At 42.4% G+C, this 22,739-nt stretch overlaps 1 protein-coding gene across 1 annotated transcript in view; it reads left to right on the top strand.

Annotated features, from left to right (window-relative positions):
• The window catches only part of rims2a (regulating synaptic membrane exocytosis 2a), a 141,430-nt gene that overhangs the window by 88,365 nt on the left and 30,326 nt on the right, over positions 1-22,739 (top strand). Inside the window, 8 exon segments of the mRNA XM_069702107.1 lie at positions 1,848-1,916; positions 4,341-4,479; positions 4,883-4,984; positions 7,404-7,520; positions 10,337-10,522; positions 12,043-12,149; positions 19,727-19,759; positions 22,139-22,239. Coding sequence (XP_069558208.1) covers positions 1,848-1,916; positions 4,341-4,479; positions 4,883-4,984; positions 7,404-7,520; positions 10,337-10,522; positions 12,043-12,149; positions 19,727-19,759; positions 22,139-22,239 — 854 coding nt within the window.

Here is a 22,739-nt window from a genome sequence, read left to right as displayed (position 1 = left end):
TGAAATTGACAGTAGAGAGTCAGAAAGTATAAAACCTGTAGGGATAAAAAAAACGCACTCTAATGCAAAGAGATATGAAATATCTGCAGTTGATTTTCTTGCGTGTAGTGTTTGACAGATACGCAGTGCAATACAAGTATTTTCAGGGTCTTGATACCTCAGTGATGAGTTTGGCTTTTTCTTTTGTACCTAAAATAACGTGTGCTGTCATACAAATAAATTTGTGTCAAATGCTAATAACGCTAAACAAAATGAAATGTTCAGCATTACGTTACATATGATAACGATGATAAAACGATCTGTAATATAACTATTTTCATTTTCAAACGAGGAACCGCGTCGTTTCACCCGTTGCCTTTCTGTTTCTGCTTTACTTTATTAAAGCTTTAACAGCCGTTATAGTTTCTGCTTGTTTTGTTTTTGTTATCCATGTCACATCAAAATTACTGCTTCTGCTTTTACAGACAAAGGCTCATATTCATACAACTCAGGTAAAGGTCCCTGCACATGGCTGCACTCCGGAGCATTTGAGTGTTCTCCTGTCCTCTTTAAAGATGCATCCTTGTGCCCTGATTCTCCTCCCTCTTCTTTCCATGAACACAGCATGTCTCTGCTGCTCAACATGGATTTCAATGTGGGGAGCTGGTGTACATTTTCGGACCGCTCGTTTGAAATTCACACAGGGTAGCAGACGTGTGCACGCTGCAGGAAAGCAGAGATTTCGGACACAGTGGTCTCTCCTTCCTTCTCTGTGTGTTCACCTGTGAACTGTCTCACAACCCCGACCCCACAACCACCTCCTGCAGTACTGCATTCGACCCTAAAGTGATGTTGTAAAAACCCAGGCTTTCTGATAGCCCTGGCAAACATGATATCATTTGAATATGATCACCTGCTTTTCCTCTGTCATGTATATTCTTTGTTGTTTGTCCTGTTTTGAATATTTTCATTTTTACAATTGCACAAAATGCTGTTGGCACTTTTTATACCCCATTCTGCTTTGCTTGTGTTTGTGTGTCCTGAGTGTGAATATCTTCCTGAAATCGGAGGATAATAGATGACGGTTGCTTATGTGATAGTTTATTATTATTTACTTATTATCTTAATCTTACAAAGCAGAAGTGGTATATTTAAAACTGAAAAAAAAATAACACTTTGATTATGTTTATGCATTAAACATTACTTTATCCTATGCAACCCCCCAGAGTGGATGGATGGGAGTTAACATGCTTTAGATGACAGTTCAGTAGTCGGTGTTACGCTGGTCTGCTTCACTGTCCTGCTTCTTGTAGACACTCATGACTTGCTTGCTCCCCCACCAGGACGATTTTCTGGCCGTTTGTGTTAGTGTGAGGTGAAAGAGCTGACAGCTGTAAAAAGTTTTCAGCCAACTAAGACGAGAGGTTGGGAGTGGCACTGCCAGAGTGCAGCACTTGTCATTTCTAAAAAAGCACACTTGTCCATTTGATTTAAGTTGACTGAACAGTGAAGGCGGTGTGTGTGTGTGTGTGTGTGTGTGTGTGTGTGTGGGGGGGGGGGGGCTGTGAATCCATATCACTCCTCTCACTCCGCCACCTTCACATGTGCATTGGATGATTGAATGTGCCATTTGAAAGTGCCACAGTTCAGATGAAGAAAGAGCTGCTTTTTTTGTCGGAGTCGAGCGGTGAAATGCAGCATGATTTGTTTCAGTTGGAGCCTTCACTTAAACCAATGCAGATTACAGTCAGACCAGGGGGGTAAAATATTAATAATATTATATATAATAATAAAATCTGGCTAAATAAATGAACAAGGGAATGAAAATAACTTCTAACTCTCTTTCTCTCTGTCTCTTTATCTGAAAGGATCCCAGAGGATAAGTGACAGCGAGATCTCAGACTACGATTGTGAAGATGGTGTCGGGGTAATAACAGGTAAAGAAACAGGTCATATTAACATGCAGTCCAAGACTTATCAATGCTTCTGAGTAAATTGTTGTACAATTTAAGGGAATCTGGAGGGAAAGTGACAAAACAGTTTTCAGTGTTTAATAGGTGTCTCACCATCCTACATTATCATTTTTTTTTTTTGAATGAAACTAAAATGATCATAAACGTAGCTAACCTCACTCATATAATTTACAATCTGGGCAGCTTACAATCACAATTATATCTGATATTAGCAGGGTAAAATGATGCAGCCCGTCAGCAGCAGCACAGTGAGGGAAGCAGCGAGCTTTTGTCTGCCTCTGCACTGCTCGCTGCTGTTCTGCTGCTCTCACTGAGGCTCAGGCAGGGCGCCCATGCTGCACATCAGAGGAGGAGAGTCAGAGCAGCTACCAGCCAAAGAGACAGCGAAGACGACAGCCAGAAAGAAAGACCGAAAAGTACTTTAAATTTGCCAACATGAAATATTAACCATAAGAAAACAATGCTGAAGAAAGTAGTAAAGCTGTATGAAATTAAAAAAAAAAAAAAATGGCTTCCTTTGGTTTTGTGTTGATAAGTAGTGGGTACTTTGCTATTGTCAAGCCAGTGTCATTCCTCTTATTCTGTCATTTGAAGACCACAGAAAATGTGCTGACCTCGTTAAAATGCATGATGGAAACAGCTGCCTGCACCGTTTCTTAGCATGTGGCGAGTTTTCCCATCTCTGTTAGCAGATTTCAGCCACAGAGAAGAAGAGAGGGAACAAGTACGAGAAACAGAGACGATATACATTATGAGAAGAGAATAGATACAGTTACTGGAGCAAAAACTGGCTGCCGGAGAGACAGACAGTCCTACAGAAGAAAAGAAAAGAGCATCAGCTTGGACTTGCTGATGATACTATTGCTGAGGGAAATCCTCCTTCAGCCTCTTTAACATTCTCATCAGCCCCTCGCTGCCTCACAATGCCAGTCCACCTCACTTCTTTCACAGTGGAGGGAAAACCCCTCCTGGTTGTGCGCTTCTTTTTACTCCATCACATCTTATCCTGAGTCTTTGCATTAATCTGCTGTCACACACTTACTTTCAAAAGGGAAAGAAAAACACTGTTTTGAAATCTTTTACTATACAAACACAAACTGGCAGGATGTTAATTGTCTGGTTCACACGGTACAGCAGGCATGTTATTAGTGAAGGGCACAGTAATGGTTACTGTATAGGTTCATAAATTGACCTTACAATTAGACTCATAGAATTTTCTCTTTTAATTTTCAACATTTACACAGTACATTTAACGTTGCTTTAACTGTCAGTCCTGGTTCCTACTGCTTCCCTTATGCAGCCGATTCTTCTTGTTGAATGCCATTAATTGTCAGCAAAGGTTTCTCCTCTTTATATGTGCTTAACCGGCAGGCTGTACTCATGCGTGAAGCAGCATGTGAAGAGGAAGAATAGATTTAATTTGGCTCTGCATGGAAGTTGATTGCTCCGCTGCAGGAAGCTCAGTGTTGGAGCTGCTATTTAGAAATGGCAAATGTTTTTGAACCATTGTAAAGAAGATCTATTGCTCATTTCTTTTTGTTCCTAGCTTTTGTTTATTAAAATTAATAGAATAATGGTAAAAGTACTAAATTAAATGTGCTATTAGAAATGTTGCAAGCAAGATGGATCATTTAACTTAAAATATTTTTATAGAATTATTCCATCTACTGCACATAGCTACCGCCAATCAAAAAGGAAATCTCATCATATTAATATGTCAGACTTACTTAGGTGAAGGTCAACATTTCTTTATCATTACCTCCAATTTCTCCTCCCTTTCCTTCTTTTCCAACTTTTAATTCAGGCTTTTCTTTAACTCATTTTAATGTGCTATACACTCTATTGAATATCAATCAACTTTAATAGTGCTAAGCATTGACCTTAACCATGACTGCTAGCCACGTCTGATTATCGGTTAATGAACTCTTTCAAGTTCAATGGACTAATCAGTCTAGCAGAGAAAATTCATTATAATGTTTCAGATTTTTTAAAGGCTATTTTCATGTTTAATGCACAATGTTAACACAGCAGATGAATTGAACTTTTGTTGAAACCTAGTCCTCATTTTCGGAATGTAGAGACTCAGCATATTGAAAATAGGGAATCTATCACCTGTGCAGAATGGCATTTAGCATAAGTTTGAGAAAGTTTGGTCTCTTTCCTCGAAGTTATGACAGAATGTGATCAAACTGGATCACTTTTCATTAACCAGGTACACAGAATCAGCTATTTCACTCGCTCAGAGATGTTGTCAAGTTAAATAAATGCAGAATTTCCTCATGTAATTTACGATAAACCAGCAGCACACAGTTAAATAACCAAACCCCCCCTCCCTCATGATCTCGTCCCTCCATCCCTACTTCTCTATGTCCATCCTTCTCTTCACAGACTACCGGACGAATGGCAGAGACTTCCAGAGCTCCACGTTGTCTGTCCCTGAGCAGGTCATGTCGTCTAACCACTGCTCTCGGTCGTCTGATATAAACCGGGCGCGGTCACGCTCTCCCAGCGTCCCCCCACCCTCCAGGTAACCATCACTCAGGACACCCGAAGGGTGATCCATTTATTATGGTTATGTTCATGTAATTCTGATGTATTTTACACCATCGGTTTTTATTTTTGAACAATTGAAGAAGGATGTCTTAACTTCCTTGCTTGGGAATCCACAAAAATGTGACAAACTTTAGTTGCTCCGTTGAAAGGGATACTATTTTAGCTTACTCTGAAATCAGTCATCAATTTGGTTGGAGCACCAAGAGCTGCTGTACTCGCTCTGAGTCCACATCACCTCTATGTAATATGTAGCATTACTTGCCGTAACATTTTATGCCTCAGTTAAACAGGAGGCCATGTGACACCTTGAACAGTAGGGGGCAGTCTGTGGTGTCTAAACAACATGAGGGGTGATGCCGTCCGCTTCTGTCACACAGCAGAAGTCTGGACCCAGCCTTTGACCTTAGGCCTTCTCAGTACAGCTCCTCCACTAGAGTGGAGCACCACAGTGTGTCTGAAGATAACTACTCACCTGACAGGTACACACACGCACACACACACACACACACACACACACACACACACACACACACACACACACACACACACACACACACACACACACACACACACACACACACACACACACACACACACACACACACACACACACACTACGCAGCTTACACTTGTGTGCAGTAGATGCATGCACATACGTGGGCATGCATGAACAGACGCTGGCGAGCACAGGTGGGCTGCTGAGTAGATGTTTCTGCTCGCGTACACTTCAGCACGACGCCGTTTGCTTTAAACTCTCTGGGAGCTGATGTTGTTTGAGTATTTTTATCTGTCTGGTGTGTCAACTTTTAAAGAGCAACTTTCTCCTTTCCTTCAAACTAGATTTAATCTGACACAGCGCTGTGGAACACTATATTGTTGCTTCCTCTATCTTCTTCTACTCCAAATTTCCAAAGGAAAATGTTTATTATTGCCAAAATAAATGAACACACCAAATATCCAATTATAAAGTATGATTTTCAAAGATGAACATGAACACCAGACTTGAGTAAGACTGCACTGCTTAAGAGAAGTGATTATCAATTCATCTTTTTCCCATCTTGGAATCAGGAGCCTGAAATTATGCAGGAAACATTTGCCAATGCTGCAAATGCTGAGTGCAGTATTCAGTATTTACATGCATTTCACTATCTTTATGGAAGAGGTGGTCAAGGGGAAGTGGTCAGTTATCCTCCATCAGCACTTATTTTCTGTGAGGGTTGGAAAATGTTGCTCCAAGTGTCCAATCATAGCTTTGGCACTGCCAGGCCGCAGCTACTTTCCCCCGTCCAATTAACTTTATTTGATATTTCTGAGACTCGGCCTAAATCAGTGTCAGCTGCAGAAAATGCACTTATCTAAATTGTCTGGGACAGTGCTCACTTGAGTGTATTTCAGATGCTTTAATTAACAAACGTCCGGTTATTTATTGAAAACAGTTGAAAATGACACAGGAAATGAGTCACAGAGAATTTGGCATTGCCCCAGAACACCAGCATTAAAACAAATATTCTGTCCAATTTTGATAGCTTTCTGTTACTTTGTTCAAAACTTGTGTCCTTTTCACTGTCTTTTCCTCCTTTTTGAAATGTTCTTGAAGTTTCGTGCGTAAAAGAAGAAATCTTATGTAATAGCATGGTCTTAAGCTGTTTAAGTGACACCGAGCCAGTTGGGGTGATTGGACTGTGCAGCGGTGTTCTCTCCTCCGTGGATGCTGCTGGTGTGTTCTGTGTTCCCTTTGTATCTGTCTGTGTGGTAAAGCTAAGGAAGACTTCTCCTCACCATCCGATTTCTCAGCTTTCTCTCAGTTCCTATCTTCCTCGCCTGTTTCTCCTCTTTGAAACGGTTACATCAACCTTCCCTATGAGCTTTCTCCGTCTCTTTGCATCCTGTTTTCTTTGAGAAATTCCTCTCTCCCTCGCTTTCCTCACCCCTCCATCTGTCTGCGTATGATTTTGTCTATCTCCAATCCTTTCTCTCTCTCTCTCTCTCTCTCTCTCTCTCTCTCTCTCTCTCTCTCTGTGTGTTCCTCCTCCTCCTCCTCTGCTTCTTCCTCTTCGCCATCTCAGATCCATCTCTGTCTTCTCTCCTCCCTCCATGTGGTTGCAGCCATTTTCTCACCCTACCTCGAACCAGACATACTCAGCCTATTGATGATCCTCAGCAGGACCCCAGGTAGATTTTTACCTGAGCTTGCATGCAGCCTTATCTCTGCACCTCCACCTTCCAACCCCACATCCCCTCTGCACCGAGCAAGCCGAATCTTTTCTGGAGGAAAGCTTCCCTTTGGGTGTTGAACACATGGCACTGGCACTATGACAATGAAATTAGGACCCTTATATCCACTAAGTCTGACTGCAACACCTTTTCCTTTCCATTGTCAGTGCCATAAAGGTTGTGTTGTAGTGTGAGAGTATATATTTCTTCTGCAGAAGATTAAATATATACACAAGTTTAGCAGTGCAGTATATTGAATAGAAAACAAGCCACCTCATCCATCCAGTATCAGCATCGCTCTCTTTCACTATCTCATTATCACGTTCACATTCTTCTTATTTGCTCCAATAATCAACCATATGTGCAGGTGTATGACCTGAAAGAGCAAAATGTGTCTCTTCTTGTTTCATCTCGTCCCCTGAAAGAGTTACTATGGCGATACTGCAAATGGATAAGTGTAATGTGGTTGTGAAGTTTTGTCCAGCAGAGGTGGTTTCTCTTGAAATCATGTGGATAAATTCAGTCAGTCAGAATAGTAAACCTTCAGTTTAAAGTCTGTAACGGAAATCCAGCTGTAAATTCCAACTTTCTTTGCAGGTCCGTTTTTCTTATGTTACTACCTCCTCTTGTAGTGGAAAAAAAAATAATCAAACAAATGCTGACTAGTTGTGATTTTTTCGCCAGCCACAACCACCGTGTGTACCCGATCTGCCGAGAGGAAGCAGTCAGGTTACTGCGTTCCACTAGGATGGCCCGTGCCTATTCAGAGGGCGCCTACTCCTCCGACTATGACTTTGAGAGGTATTGACATGCACTGCTGCTGCATCTGTGCATCCGCCATCTTGTGGTCTCCTCAAGTTGTCCCTCGTCCGTCTTTGATTTATCCGTGATCATACATGTGATGACAGAAAATGATATCCTGTCTGATATCGTTTTTTGTCCCTGAGTCATCACAGCTCTGGAGTTGTGTCGATGTACAGTGATGCTACACAACTGCCTCCGTATGTGGAGGCTCAGAGCTCCTTGTGTTGCTGATGTCAGCTGTATGTACAGTATACTGGTCGTGGAGTAAAGTGCTGGCCAGCACTTGACTGTTTCTCTGTTGATGTCGTTGTTTATGTACCCATGTACATTATAACAGCAGTACGTTGACCAGTGGTGTGTGTGGTTATTAGTGTTGTCCTTTTTTACATGCTGTTGGCAGCTGTCTTTTACCCATCCCCACAGTAGCATCTGTGATGCAGATTTTTTTTCGGGCTGCACAGTAACTTTAAATTCTGTGTTCAGCTTTTGGCTTCTTGTGTTTTGCCTGAATGGGCTGCCTGACTCTTCAAAGCACCCATTGAAAGGCCTGCTGACAGTGACACCCATCCATTCCCAAAACTCACGCCAGCGTCCCGGTCCACCGATAAAAAGAACTCCCATCAGCCCCTCTCCAGAGAAATGTTGTAAATGACTTCAATCTCCTGCCTGCTGCCATCTGGCTTTCAGTCAGGAATAGCGTGACGTTTGCGCCATTTCTCTCCTCTCCAGGAGGAAAAAAGTGATGAGTCCTCAGAACTCAGCCTGACTGACTTTATTAAAGTGTCACAAAGTTCCCCTAAGGCCCAGCTTGGCTCAACTTCAGGCTCAGCCTATAGCCCAGATACATTGGCCACTAACGGGAGCTGTCTGTCTTTCTTTCCTTTCTTTTTATTTTGGTCTGAACTGGAAGAGAAAGGAAAACAGCAAGCATCTCTCTCCACAGAGGAGTGGAATAGATTCCCCTCTTTGTTTCATTAAGTTTGTTTCTGTCTGTGTTCAGGCAGAGGAAGAACTGAAAAGAAATGAGGGCGGAACACAGAAACAAAAGGCACGTGGAGAAGGGCAATGAGACAGAGATGAGCAACAGAGAGCATTAGTGGACTTTGAGCCTTCTGGCTAGTGTTTTAGTTTATCTGACTTGCCTGCAGAAAATGTTTTTCATGGTTCTGTAGTTTAAGTGCATCGCCCCGCAGTGAACCTTGAGTGGGACAGCCATCACAAATCCAGAATCCAAGAACAGAAAACTAATGTTTTGGACTTTGTTGGCATCCATCCAGTTAGCAGTGCTGTTTCAGAGTGCAGTAGGTTTTTTTGTATGTCACATTTGTATCCATCAAATTACACCTAATGAGATGTTTGATTTGTAACAGACTAAACCATCATATAAACCATTGTCCATAGCGATCGTATGCTGATCAGTGTAGATACAGCGTGTTTAAAGTCACTGACTGATGTGCCTCTGTTTAGATATTTTAGACATGAAAAGGACATCTCCTCTACTGGACAATGTTTCATGCTGCAAAGGCCAACAGACACTACAAGTCAATAAAATTAATCTATTACCTATTCGCAACATTTTTCAACAAAGTCAAGACTCAAATATGACTTAAGTCTTTTGGTGTCTGTTGGCTCCCTCATATCTGCAGTTCACAGACACCAACATGTCTTCTGCTTTTCACCCCAAAAAATGGGTGCAATATTTTGTTCAACACTTCTAGTTATATGAATCATTTTTTCAAATGGCTTAAGGTCTTCGTGCTGGTAAAGTATGGACAAAGTTTACCCAACAACGAGCATGTTCTAACCCTGGTTTGTCTCTGTTGAGTATTTCCTTCACTGTTTTGATTTGTGCATTAAGTTCTTCTCTGAAAATGTCTTTGTTTCCTTGTTATGTCTGCAAAGGTAAACAATATCCCTGTGTCGAGTGATTTTTAATTTAAAAACGTCACCTGCTTTTTTTCCTCCAGCTCTTCAGACCAACAAGATTTGCCTTCCTCCTCACTGTGCCAAAAACACTCACCATGGTCGGCCATTTTTCAGGAAATCATAGATCTAACAAGCCAAATGTTATGTAAAGATGCACATCACTTTTCCTTCACATTTCACTCTACCTCAAAACAGACTCACCTCTCACGCATAAGTACACAGCACATAGTCCCTGTTTGTTTTTCACATCCTGAAGACTCCACAGTTAATCCTCCACAGGGACCACAAACTACACAGAAGCCACGCAGTCCTCTGTCGAAACTGTTCACCTTAAAAATGAAAATATTCAGCCACTCATGAAGAATATAAGACAACACTGTAATGTGAAAAGCACAATGTAAAGAGTTGTATGCAAGTTGAACTCTACTTTTTATGAAGTTAAAAATGCTAACTTAAGTAACCACAAAATATTTTAGATGTCAGTTAATTAAAATAATTGTCAGCTGTACATGCAATTCTGCAGCCTTTAACAGTAACATTGAAAAGTTGTCTACTGTTTTCTCAGAGTTTCTGAATAATTTCATTCGGTAATTTGCTTTAAGGGACCATGTCTGTAGTCTTGCATGCTTTAGTACAGTTTCTGCAGATCATATATACTTTACATAGCAGCCAACTGTCTCCCAAATAGTTGATAATAATGTGAAGTGTATGGGATTGGTAGTATATCAACCAACAATACAGATATGGTCCTCAAACACATGCACCTTGAACCTTTGAGGGTGCAACACATTTCTTTCCCCTCCATACTGTCCACCCTGCCAGCCTTACTGTCGCAGCCCTGCTGGAGTCCCACTGAGTGCCTGCTTATCTCTCAACAACCTCTGTAGGAACCACGGCGCCATGGATAGACACGAGTATCACAGCAGGTCCCGCTCTGCAGACCAGCGGCCCACTATAGAGCGCCCCACGTCCCGCTCGCGCTCCACTGAACGCCCCCACGACTCTTCGCTCATGAGGTCCATGCCGTCTCTGCCATCTGGGAGGTCTGCCCCCCCCTCACCTGCCTTGACGAGGTGTGACCCAGATCGGAGAGGCTAACCAACGTAGCACAGAAGTAGACAGGAGTTTTAGTTGTACAATCATTTCCTTTCGGCACAGCTATACTGCAGGGAGAAATAATTCAAACACTGTGTTATAACATCAAAAAGTAAAGAACCACAGTAATATTATTAGAGTAAAACACACTTAATACATTCAAACTAACATTGTAATTCTAACACAGACGTCTTGTAATTTACAGTATTTAGGTTAGTTAGAGCAGCGAAAAGACTATTTACCTATAGTTGTTGTTTGTCTGAACAGATTTATACAGTATATAAAAATGCTAGAAAGAAGACTACCTACCAGCTCGAAGATAACTTGTGAAAGCCTTTGATCCTTTCACTCCCACGTGAAGTTTAAACCAGCCGTTAAGTTTATTTCTGCCTCCAGAGCTGCTCCACCTCTGCTAAATGTTTGTACAGCTAAAACTTTTCTAAAGCTGAACCAGTTCAGACCCTGTCCCATGAGCTCCCACCCACCTTGAGCCTGACTAACTCAGTATGAACCACCAAAAAAACCACATCACACTCACCTACCTCCCAGCCTCCCAACACCCTGCTACCCTGCCTCGCCTCGCCTCGCCTCACCTCACCTCACCTCACCTCACCTCACCTCACCTCACCTCACCTCACCTCACCTCACCTCACCAGCCTCCCCCTCACGTCCCCTCCGCCCCCACGCCACCCCTCGACCCCACCCCACCCACCAAGCCACTTTCTGTTTTGTCCCAAAAAGCCCCGGTGGATGTGCTGTATGTTCTGTACACATATCCCAGCCACGGCGATCCTGACACCGTCGATAGCTTGCTGACTCGTTTTATTTTGGAACACACTGCTCATACATTCGTATAACAGTGATGGGCCAGCAGTTTTTACTTTTGATTTCATTACTAACATCAACTGGTGCCGTTTATCCTGTGATGGCATTCTGTCTTTTGTGTTTGTTTTTATTAATTTTTTTTACTTGAGTTGAAGCCCTTTGGGGAGCATCTGAACGCATGGTCTGCTGTCTCTGCATTGAACTCTTCTCTCCCTGCAGCTTGATGAGTCGACTGCACATGCGATTCACACCTGCCATTTTTTATTGCAGCTCAGTTCTCTACAGTTGATGTATCCATCCACTTCCATGCCATGTGCCAAACCTCATTGCTGTGTGCATTGGTTTTATATTACGAGACACATTGTAAACTTTACAATGGTCCCTTCATTTGTACACTTGTTGCCTTCTGTTGTGCCTGACAGTGACTTACTTACAAATTGTCTGTGATCTAAATATACTTCAAATTAAAAACTGACACTAGATAACCACATTAACTCACACATTGGACTTCCATTATAGTACATAGCTTAACTTCTAATGTTGCTCAAAGACTAAATCCCTTTGCTTTTGTCACACTGTGATGTGGGTGCGACACAGCCTGGCCCTGCATCCACCAGCAGCTCCTGTCCTAACACGTGTCTCACTGCAGTGTCCACCACTGTCTGTCATGTAGGGCACATCCTCGCAGCGGCTCGGTCCACACCAGTCCCACCAGTACCCCCATGTCCAGTAGACGAGGTCGGCAGCTCCCACAGCTTCCACCCACAGGGAAGGACAGAAGTAAGTCACCTGCATGTATCCTGTCTGTATTACAGGGTTTCTGTCTGCGCGGAGACTTAGTGCTCATATTCAGTATTTTAAAATGATGTCGTCTTTTTGGATGACCCAACTGTTGGGGGCTCAGGAAGAGCTTTGGTTTTATTGCATTTGCTGAGTCTTACACTTTTCACACCAAAAGCAAGGATGATTATTTGCTGATGTAATCGTTTAGTTTAAGCTATAGATCTTATGTAGAAGGATTTTTTTTAATTTATGTTTCATGGGTTTTTACTTTTGCCTTCCATCCATAACATCTCTGCTCGGTTCCTTTTCCATTTCTCTCAGAAGATGGAGACGAAGGAACAGAGCCTTGTGAAGGTCTGTACCTGAATGTGTAGGTTTAGTCCTTCAGACTGGGAGTGCCGGTCGAGCTGCACCTCACTCCGACTCTGAAGGCCAAAACCCGGTCTGCAACGGCCGGCGGCCAGGTTCAGGGGACACAAAACTTGATCCGTGCACCATGAACCCTCCCGCTGTTGCAGTTGTGTTTTTAACGTACAGTTGAGACGTCCTGTGCCATTGTGTCACCTGTCTGGATCCTATTGGTTGTATCGCTGTTGTGTTCAAATGTAGCCTCCTTTTATTTATTTTTTTTATTTGAGTTACACTTTAGATATTGTTATTATTGTCTGCGGATCGTTGATGTATTATTACTATCTGGACTGCTGAGATACTTTTCTGTCTGTATCTGCTAAACACAGTAAACTCCAGGCTTTGAATAATAACAAAGACAAAAAAGTTTGAACTTCTTCACGATTACAAAGTGACATTTGAAGTCATTTCTGTTCCTCAGCACTCCTTTAGCAAATGTTACGTGTTTGTTCTAACAACTTGTGACGTGTACTTTAAGAAGCACTGTGATGGACGCTATCATTTTACTCGTGATTTTGAATCAGATGCTATGAAAACAAAGGCTCTTTCAGGTTTCCAGTGACTGACCTGCAGGGAGTGACTGAGACAAAGCTAGAGAGAGGGGAGGAAGCTCATGCAGTTTTTGGAGAACGGTCGCACAACTCTTTCATCACTGTCACTATCCACGAGGGCTTTCCCCTGTCTTCTGTGTAGCTACCAGCCAGCTCCACTCTCTCACCATCCTCTTTACTCTCTCCTTTACTCTCTCTCTCAGCTCCACCCTTTTTCTTTATCTGTGCCATCTTTTTATCACTCTGAGTTCTCTGTCTGGAGCTGTCCATCGCTTCTCTGTGTTGCCTTTTCTTCCTTTTTCCTCTCTCTTCCTCCCCAAATCACTTTTTCTTCTGTTTCTCTTTGACGGGCAGTCTGTCTTCTCCCACCTCACCTTCTTTCTTTCTTTTGTTGGTGTCTCTTTCTTCCCCACTCTCTTCACAGTATCTTTCATGACTGTGGCAGTGTGTTAGCAGTGGGTGGAGGTATTGATCTGACCTTGTGCTGTAGTTCCCACAGAGCCGTATGGTACCTAGCTTATGTAATGCAAGTGTGTGTGTGTGTGTGTGTGTGAGCGTGAGCGTGTGTGTAGCTCTTTATGGACTGGATCCATACTATCGCCCCTTGCTGGTTACAGCGAGGGGCTGGTATGTTGGTAAACTGCCACCTTTCTGTCTCGCTGCTGTGCCTCATGTTATAACTGTATATCTGCACATACCTGACTGTTCTGCATGTTGTCTGTTTATGCGTGGCGGCCTCTAAGAGGGAACAGGGGAGGAGCACGGAGCTCCTGAACCCCAAAATGGTCGCCCAGGTGTGTTAACCACTTCAGAAACCTGCTCTGAAGAAATGTGTTTTTCTTTTCCTCAGAACATGCATTCATGCCATGTTATTTACTCATCAGATATCATAAGAATGGAGTAAGGGCACTGCTTTGTTGTGGGGTGAGAGAGTAATGTACAGTACATGGTGATGTACACGATTCAACCACAGGCTTGAATGAGCGGCCAGACTGTTGGCTGAAACAGGAGTCCCCGCAGTTTCCACTTCCTACTTCTCCATCTGTTCATGTGGCATGCTTCTATCCTTTGACTGTGTGCTGCTATTAGTCAACAGTGTCAGGGCTGTAGTGCTCACTGACTCAGTGGCTATTCATAAAAGGTCTCTTAAAAGCATCATTGTGTTTTTAAAGTGTCTGTAATCAGTGGGTGATCTTGTGCAGGCTTCTCTAAGAAGGTTGTATGTTGTATTTTGAGTACAGTAACAAATGAATGGTGTAATTAACCACACAATGTGCAGTTTAATTAACCAAACCTTCATAGCATTTCTCTACAGTTACTATTATAGTTGTGGATATCAGATCCTGGTATGGCTGGCTGTGTTTTTGCGTGCAGATCTGTGGGTTTATGTGCGTCTACGTATGAGCTCATGCAGTAAGAGGTGTCATATTAATGTGACTTACGAGGTTTCCGAGCTCCATCATTTCATGGGCCTCCATCTGTCTCCCAACTAGCAGCAGACAGTGAGGACAAACCCCAAGGCCCACCGGTAAATGGAAGGAAAGGCAAGTCCTCTGAACAGTGTGATGCTGTGATTTTGCTGTGTGGGCTATCTCAGCTCTTCTGTGACTCTTACTAGCAGCTAAGGATCTCCATGCTAAGCTACTCTGAGTAATGCCGGCCTTGTTATTGGCTTTTGAACTCATAAAGTTCCCCATTTCTATCTTCCTTTTTGCCCTCATTTCATCTAATACATAAACTGAGTGTGGTTCATTCCTGTTGAGTTAATATGGAGTGATCAAATTAGAGACTTGTATGTAGTTGATGTTAATACATGCAGAGTGCTGTGATGTCTGCTGGTCTGTCCTTCTCTGCCTCCAGTGCGGCCACAGAGCTCTAATCTGCCCTCTACTTTAATACTAATTAATTCTGCTCAGCTCCACCTCACAAAGACACAGCTCTCCATTTCCATTGTGAAATTGCCAATCATTTTAATTAGACATGGATTATTGAACACATGTACACACACTCTGTTCAAGCACTCCCATAAGACTGGCAGTCTTTTCCGTACATAACTCATGTTTAGGGCAGTTCTGCCAAAAACTGCAGGAAGATGAATTATTTAATCCCTAGTAATCTCGTTTTTATGTTAGTGTGCAGCATAAACAACAAATAATCGTTAAGTGAACTGTTTCCGAAACCGTATGCATTGCACTTTGCTGCAGACGTACTGCAGAGATTAATCTCTTGTTTTTTAGACTCTGAGGTGTTGTTACCTCTGTTGGCCAGCAGATGGAGCAACGTTCATACTCTTTGACGAGGAGCTGTCCTTGATTTCAGTGCTGAAATGGCAAAGAGGTCTTTGTCTGTCTTACTGCTCTTTGCCGAGGCTTTTTATTATCATACATTATATAACATATACACAAAGGTTTTAAAACAAAATATCAAAAGATAAAGGTATCAGAGAAATGGTAGGGAAAAAGATCTGACACCATATTTTTTGCCTAATCGAGCAAGATAATCCTCTAATTATTATAGTGTCCAAAGTAGTGAGTGTGTATGTATGTCCGTGTGTACGTATGTGTGTGTCCTGCTATAGAGGTGACATGGGAGGACCAGCAGCGAGGGCTGAATGGCTCTCTGTCTGATGGAGGGACGCAGCCACACCCCTCCCTCACTGACACAGGTTGGTTGGTTGGTTGGTTGGTTGGTTGGTTGGTTTGCTTGTGAATTTCTGCCACTTTCAAAGTCTCTTTTCACTTTGATAGAGTACCAGACTTCTTTACCAATCAATCATATGAGTCCATGAACAGTAATCACTCCATGTGACCTGTCACAACGGGTCACTATAAACAGAGAAGGGTAAGCTACTCCCTGACAGCGCACTTGGTGCATCAGTCTGTCTCATTATGGCAAGTTTAATCCCCACCATGACCTGATCAATAGCTGCACTTATGTGAAATTCAACTATTTGTTTCAAAATGTGTCATCAGACGCCGACAGAAATACTGCTGAAGCTCTCTACTGTCACGTTTGTATTTAAAACTGTAAACAGAATTAGAGTCTACAGGGACTGTACTACGACTGACCTTTCAAGTTAAGTCATTTGATGATCACTTAAACAAAACCAGCAGCTGTAAATTCGTAAATGAAGATAAATTATTTACAGTAGCTACCTGCTGTCATTCATCTTGTCCTACGTACTAATCTCACTTTCTGAAAGTTAAGTTTTGAGAACCTTCTACTGTAAGTGACAAAATCTAGAATTAAAGGCCAAGAAGAGTGAGAAGAAAATAATAATATAATATTGGGGAACAACTTTCTAAAATGTAGAGAACAGTGTCTGCTATAGTCGGTTGTTTATTACTCATGCACTCATATAGATGTACACACCCTCAAAATAACAGAAAGTATTATAACAAAGTGCTGTTTCCTTGAAGGTTTTTGATTTAGACTCTTTGTCAGCTGGATTAGAGCTGTACCTAACTCAGACTTGGACAATGTGCAGTAGAAGCTAGATGTTAATACAGTAATGCAACCGGCCAGAAGAGAGCTGGCTTTACATATTTGATATGAGTCAGCAGAATTATTTAAACCTATGATAAACACGAGGTTCCCCCATCAGCCTCTGGATGGCGTCCTGCTGTTTTTTTTTTGGTCTCTTCCTGCTTGGAGTGGTTTTGCAGTGCAGCATGAAGCTGATTACAGCACCTTTTAGACACTTTTTTAAAATTTTATACTGTATATATATTTCTTGCTAAGTGTCTTTGCAAAGTGTTACTCACTTAACAACTTTAATGGCAGGAAGGCTGATGATATGCTGATAAGGACAACATGATATGTGTTACTAAGGCAATGACACCTCGGTGTCTTCAGGTGCTGTGTTTGCTGTATTGGCCAAATATGTTTCCATGGAAACACGCCTTCACCTCCTTTTAAATTAAGCCTCATTTATGTTTACCTGTGATGCCATTGCTGATGCGGTGTGCCCACAGGGTCCAATTTATGATCACAGCTTTAGACGAAGTTCCTTTTAAACAAAAACATCATTACATTTTAAAGAAAGCCAAAAGAAAAGCAGGTCAAACTGTTATTTATGTGCAACACGTGATTTTATGGGTTTCTTATATGTTTTACATGACACAATAACACAAATTACTTTGATATGTCGTTTTTTACTGATATATGGTCTGGTGTTGTGGCCCTTTGGTGGTTGTGCAGGCTGTCAGGCATGTCTGTAAAGCCTCAGCCTCCCTCAGTCTGAGAGTCAAGCTACAATGAGCCCCCAGTGAGCCTGGTCATCAGTCAGTCTGTCTCACTGCCTCAGTACCCCCCTTCTCTGACTCTCTATTGCTCTCCTCCTCCCCTTCTTATTCTCCCCCATGTCTCCATGTTGATTTATGCGTCTCTACATTTTTTTTCTACCTTTATTTATCCCTAAAAAGGCTGACGAAGCACAACTTGCCCTCATTCATGTTACTTTCACACTGGGAACTGTCTCAAGGCCGCTCAGTGGCTCCTCAGCAGTGATTGTGTAGGAGGGGGGAGTTTTAATGGAGCCCCTCACCACCTTCTGTTCACTATCTTTCCGTACCATTGATTTACTCTGAACCACACAACAAACACACATTAACGACAAATAACAACATCCCTGCACCAAACAAAGAAACATACCAAGGACTGAAATATAAGTCCAATCTTTGTCTTTTTAAACATTTACCTTTGTGCAGTTATTGTGTGAAATGAAGTGACGACAACTGTACTAATTTTCACAAGAGCAGTTTAACAATAGTTGTGTTTGGGAGCCCTTTTTCAGCCCTTTATTAGGATTAAACTTTTATTTTGAATTGCTCATACCTTTGTAAAAGTGACCCTCACCCATGTTCGAATTTACTGTTGTGAGGAAGTATATGTCCACAGAGTGGTAACTGAAGGTTTGGAAGGCTGTATTTGTTTTTTTTTCTTACGTTATCGTCGATCGATCACTAATTTGAATTGGCTCTTCAGTTGTTTCTGAAGTCTGTAATGAATGAAGTGTTTGTTGTTCAGAGGCAGTTGTATTGAATATGTTGTCGTAACCCACAGAAGACTTCTGCAGACCCTCATCCATCTCCATCTTAACACATCATCTCTTATCCTGATGACCTACATGACGCAGCTGAATTAAGGAAAAACTCACTTGCTCTCTTGATTATCATTCGACTCTCTAATGAGATGATGATGGCTTCAACAAAGAGGTGGACGCTAGTGATGTCTCACGTTGTCTTTTTTATTAATGGGACACTTCATTGCTCACTCTAATTGAGTACTAATTGGGCTAAATGCATATTGTGTGTGAGGGGGTATGAAAATGAAGTGTGATGCGAGGCCCCTCCCGGCTGTTAGTGTTGGTGTGTGAGGCTCAGACTCCGGGATGGAGATTAGACAGGACGGTTGAAGGGAGGGGAAGGGGCGCAGATGCTGCTGGTTACACACTGACCACTGATATCGAGCTCATGAGCCGAGGTCACGTCAGTCTAGGAGTAGCTGCCTCACACAGGATCAGTGCATACATGGACGTATCTCGATTGCTGCTGAAAAAAGCAGTAAAGAGGCAGAATTTTGTGGGGCGTGAACAGATGGCGGGACACGGATAATACAATATGTATCTGAATATTTCGAAGGCAACAGAGATGAAAACAGGCAGCTGAACCTGCTGTTGTATCGCATCCTTTCAGAAAGATCTGTAGCTGATGCCTTTGTGTGTGTGTGTGTGTGTGTGTGTGTGTGTGTGTGTGTGTGTGTGTGTGTGTGTGTGTGTGTGTGTGTGTGTGTGTGTGTGTGTGTGTGTCTTTAATTGCGCACTCTTGCACTCTGCTCAGGTGACGTGTGAACTTTTGTCAGTTTGAACTTTTCCTCGGTGAAACTCTGCGAGGTAGTCGGCTCTCTCTTTTGTGTGCTCGCTGCTCTGTGCTTTCAGTTTGTGTTGTGTTGTTATTTCGCTTTTTTTCTTTTTCTTTTTTCTTTATGTTATTTTTCCAGGCTGTCTCCCCCACAGTTGCCCCATGCAGACTCAAGTGACATCCACTTCTCCTTTTACCCCCTCCTCCTCCTCCCCTCTCTCCCCCTCTCTCCCCACCTACCTTCACAGAGGTCTCCAGTTTCTATCCGGTTCGGTGCATTAACATCTCTTTACTGTTTCAGCTCTTTTTCCTTTAAAGCACAGAACCTCCCCCTTCTGCCCCCCCTTCTCCCCCTCCCACACCCTTGTCTGATTTCTGATGACTAAACTCTCGGCCTCTACCTCAGCCTCCCCCGGCCTCGCACTCTCCTCTGCTCTGACTCCCCACTGTGCCCATGGTGGAGTTTGTGTGTTCTTGGTGTACTCTATGATTTTTGTTTGTGTGTCCTGTGCTTGTTTTGTCATTGTTGTGTCGTATTGTTGTCGTTTTGTGTGTCCCCCTCCTCCCTCCCCCCTCCTCCCTTCCAATCTCCCCCTCCACTTCCTCTCCACTCTTGCCCCTTGCCCCGCCAAACCTGGCACATTCGGTGATGGCGTCCTCCCCCCTCCCCCCGCCCCCTTACCCTTCGTGCATCCTCTCACATCCATCTTCCTCTCCTCTGTCTGTGTCTGTCCATTCTGTGATGTGATCCCAGAAGACACGGACTCACCAAGTTGGACGAACTCAGGTCTGTCCCTCCTTCTTCTGCACCTTCTTCCTTCTCTGACTCCACTTCCTCTTCTTCTTCTGCTCTCTCTGTACGTCTTCCTGGCTTGCCCTCCCCCACCCGCCTCCCCTCATTTCAGTCGTGTTTTCTTTTCCCGCTTCGCTTGCCTTCATTCTCTCGTGCCGTTTGCGCTCATAATTGTTCCGTAGATGACACTTCCAGCTTCTTTGTCATTACTACTCCCTCGTTTTGCTGCGGACATGCTGTGTGGGCTCACTTTGTCTCAGGAGCATGGTCATGGTCACACCAGTGGGGTTTCTTTGCAGCAGGTCTCGACATGAGACACTATGTTGTTTTCAAACTAAAATAAAACCTGCTGTGAGTTTATGACAGCAGACTACTTCTTTTGAATTCTCTCCCTATGGACACACATTTGCAACATTTCCCTAAATCGATTTTGTATTTAAATCCATCTGAAATTGACTAAATGTGTCCAGATGGTTTTTAATTGGAGTCCCTTAAATGATGTTCACATTAGTGACGGGTTAAAGGATACAGTGCAGTCAAAAAGGTTATAAAGATGAATGAATGAATATGTTCTTTCATTATCTTTTTCTACCCCAACAGATTTGTTTTGAAATGAAGCAATGAGGTTGAAAAGCAGACAGTCAGGAGACGTAGTCAGACACTTGAAGTTTTGTTGTCATGGTAATGTTGCCGGAAAACAAGCAATGATTCCACAAAGTTTCTTCGCCATCCGACATATATATAGACATATATATATGTGCATATATATATATATATATGTGCATCTCAATAAGTTGATAACCTTAGAGGTTCTGGTAGGTGGACCAGCTGATTCCACCTGTTTATGCTAAGCTAAGCTAACTGCCTGCTAAATTCAGCTTCATATTTAGTGTCCATACATGAGCAGGCAATCAATCTAGTATCTAACTCTCAGCAAGAAAATAAATAACTGTATGTCTCAACATTCAAAGTCATTGATTTAATTCTATATCTTGTCTAATCATGTCTGTCCCCTAAAATTGGAGGGCTACATTCAGTTGATGCGGCTATTAAGACCCTCAAATCTTTAACCTCATTGTAGTTGTTTCACTTCAAATGAGACAGTTAACTTGACAACCACTGTCCTACTTTCTGACTGCAGTGTACAGCAGTGAATTAACAAATGGTGTTATGTAACAAACAGTTTACTGAATGCTTCTTACAATAAATTACATTTCCCTGTAATTTAGAGAGGACAATGAAAACACTGCGGCGTGTGGGTTGCGAGATGTTCCTTAAGCTGCGCACATTTAACTAAAAGATGCAGACAATGAAGTGGACTCTAATGAGAAACACTCACTTTGCCTCACTTCTGCAGTCATTCATTTGCTCTCTGCATGTATTGCTTTTCTTTGTGTGCGTGCGTGTACGTGAAGGCACAGGCATATTGTGTTCGCGCATGGCACCTGTACGAGTGCACTCGCCTTCACTCTCTCATTGCCATCATATGACACAAAAGTAGAGATAAAGAGAAAGAGTCGTGAATGGAAATGCAGATGTAGCAGGAAAGTCATCACTGGGTGGCGATTGAGAAGAACACATGCAGCAGAAAGTATTGTTTGTTGTGAGGTATTATGTTTTTTTTTTTTTTTGTTCTTTTAGTTATGTAAGACTGCATAGTTTTTACTCAGTGGTATAATTACACCCACAGAACAAGGTTAAGCTTGTGGATTGATTATGGGATGATGTTGCACGAGCGCTTGCATCAGTATGAAACAGAGCACAGAGCTTACATTGAGTTTAAGAGGTGAGAAGATGGTCAAACAGGATGATATAATGAGTTTTACAAAAGACTAAAATGAGAAAAAAGTAGTTTGAAAGCGTTTCAGTTTGAGGTGAGAGGGACGTGTTGGTTAATTAGTCTGATCATTAGAAATTGAATTTGTTGTCAAAGGACTGGCATTTATCAAGAATCTTACGTAGAATGTGTCACAAGTATTTTTAGGGTGAAGTAATAATGCAGTAATTTGGCTCAGACTTCAAAGCTGCTTTACTGTGGAGTAGGGATCAATAAATTGTGTTATTTGAATTCTAATCATTGAATTAAAAGCAGCATTTTGGTCAAAAGTTTCCGTGAAGTTAATCGAGCCTGGGATTTAGAGAACTGGTAATAAATGAAGCAGTTTATTATGTGATGCAGCGTACCAGTTTGTGTTTGTGTTTCTTTGTTAATACAACCAACCATTCAGCTTTTTCCCATTAGATCTGTCCTCATCATAGCTCATGGCTCATAGCTCAGCAGAAGCTTGTCTCTCACCATAACAGTATGCCCCTCCATCAGGCCTCCCTCACAACACCAGTTCCCATCTGACTGCTGTCTGTCTCTGTGCTCAGGTATGGACATGGAGGAGAGGACCAGGCAGATAAAACTAAAGATGAACAAGTACAAGCAGGGAGGCGGCTCCGACTCCAGACTGGAGCAGGACTACCACAAGGTAAAAACTGGATTCATGCTTCAGTACTCCAGATCCACAGAGAAAAACATGTACCTACAGAACACTGTTTGCATGGCTGCACTGTGCACAGGCCATATGGCACGTTTTTGCAAGCATGCACACATGCACGTATCAACATCATACTGCACATGTGCATTGCTCTTGGCATAACGTACATATACACAAACATACGAACCCTGGTAAACACTCAGCTCAGTTCAAAGGTTGGAAAACACTCAGGTTGAAGTTGTTTTCTTAATGATCACCTCAACCAAATCATAGATTATACTGTATCTCCGTTTAATCTTTTGACTCATGCAGATTGTTTTGTTGACATTTCAATTGAAAAATAGATTTTAAAAATGCAGCAGCATCACACATTTCCAGAAACAATGTCCCAGCTCAGCAGGAGAAATGACACGAATCCCCTTCAACACTTTTCTTGCAGGTTTTTTCCACCAAAGGTATAAAATGATGACAATACTAATTGATGTTCTCAG

This window comes from Brachyistius frenatus, unplaced genomic scaffold (genome assembly GCF_029030835.1).
Source record: "Brachyistius frenatus isolate BFR_SWC_R1_liver_20210118 unplaced genomic scaffold, ASM2903083v1 Contig_40, whole genome shotgun sequence".
NCBI classification, from domain to species: Eukaryota; Metazoa; Chordata; class Actinopteri; family Embiotocidae; genus Brachyistius; species Brachyistius frenatus.
This window is presented reverse-complemented; position numbering and strand designations above follow the sequence as displayed.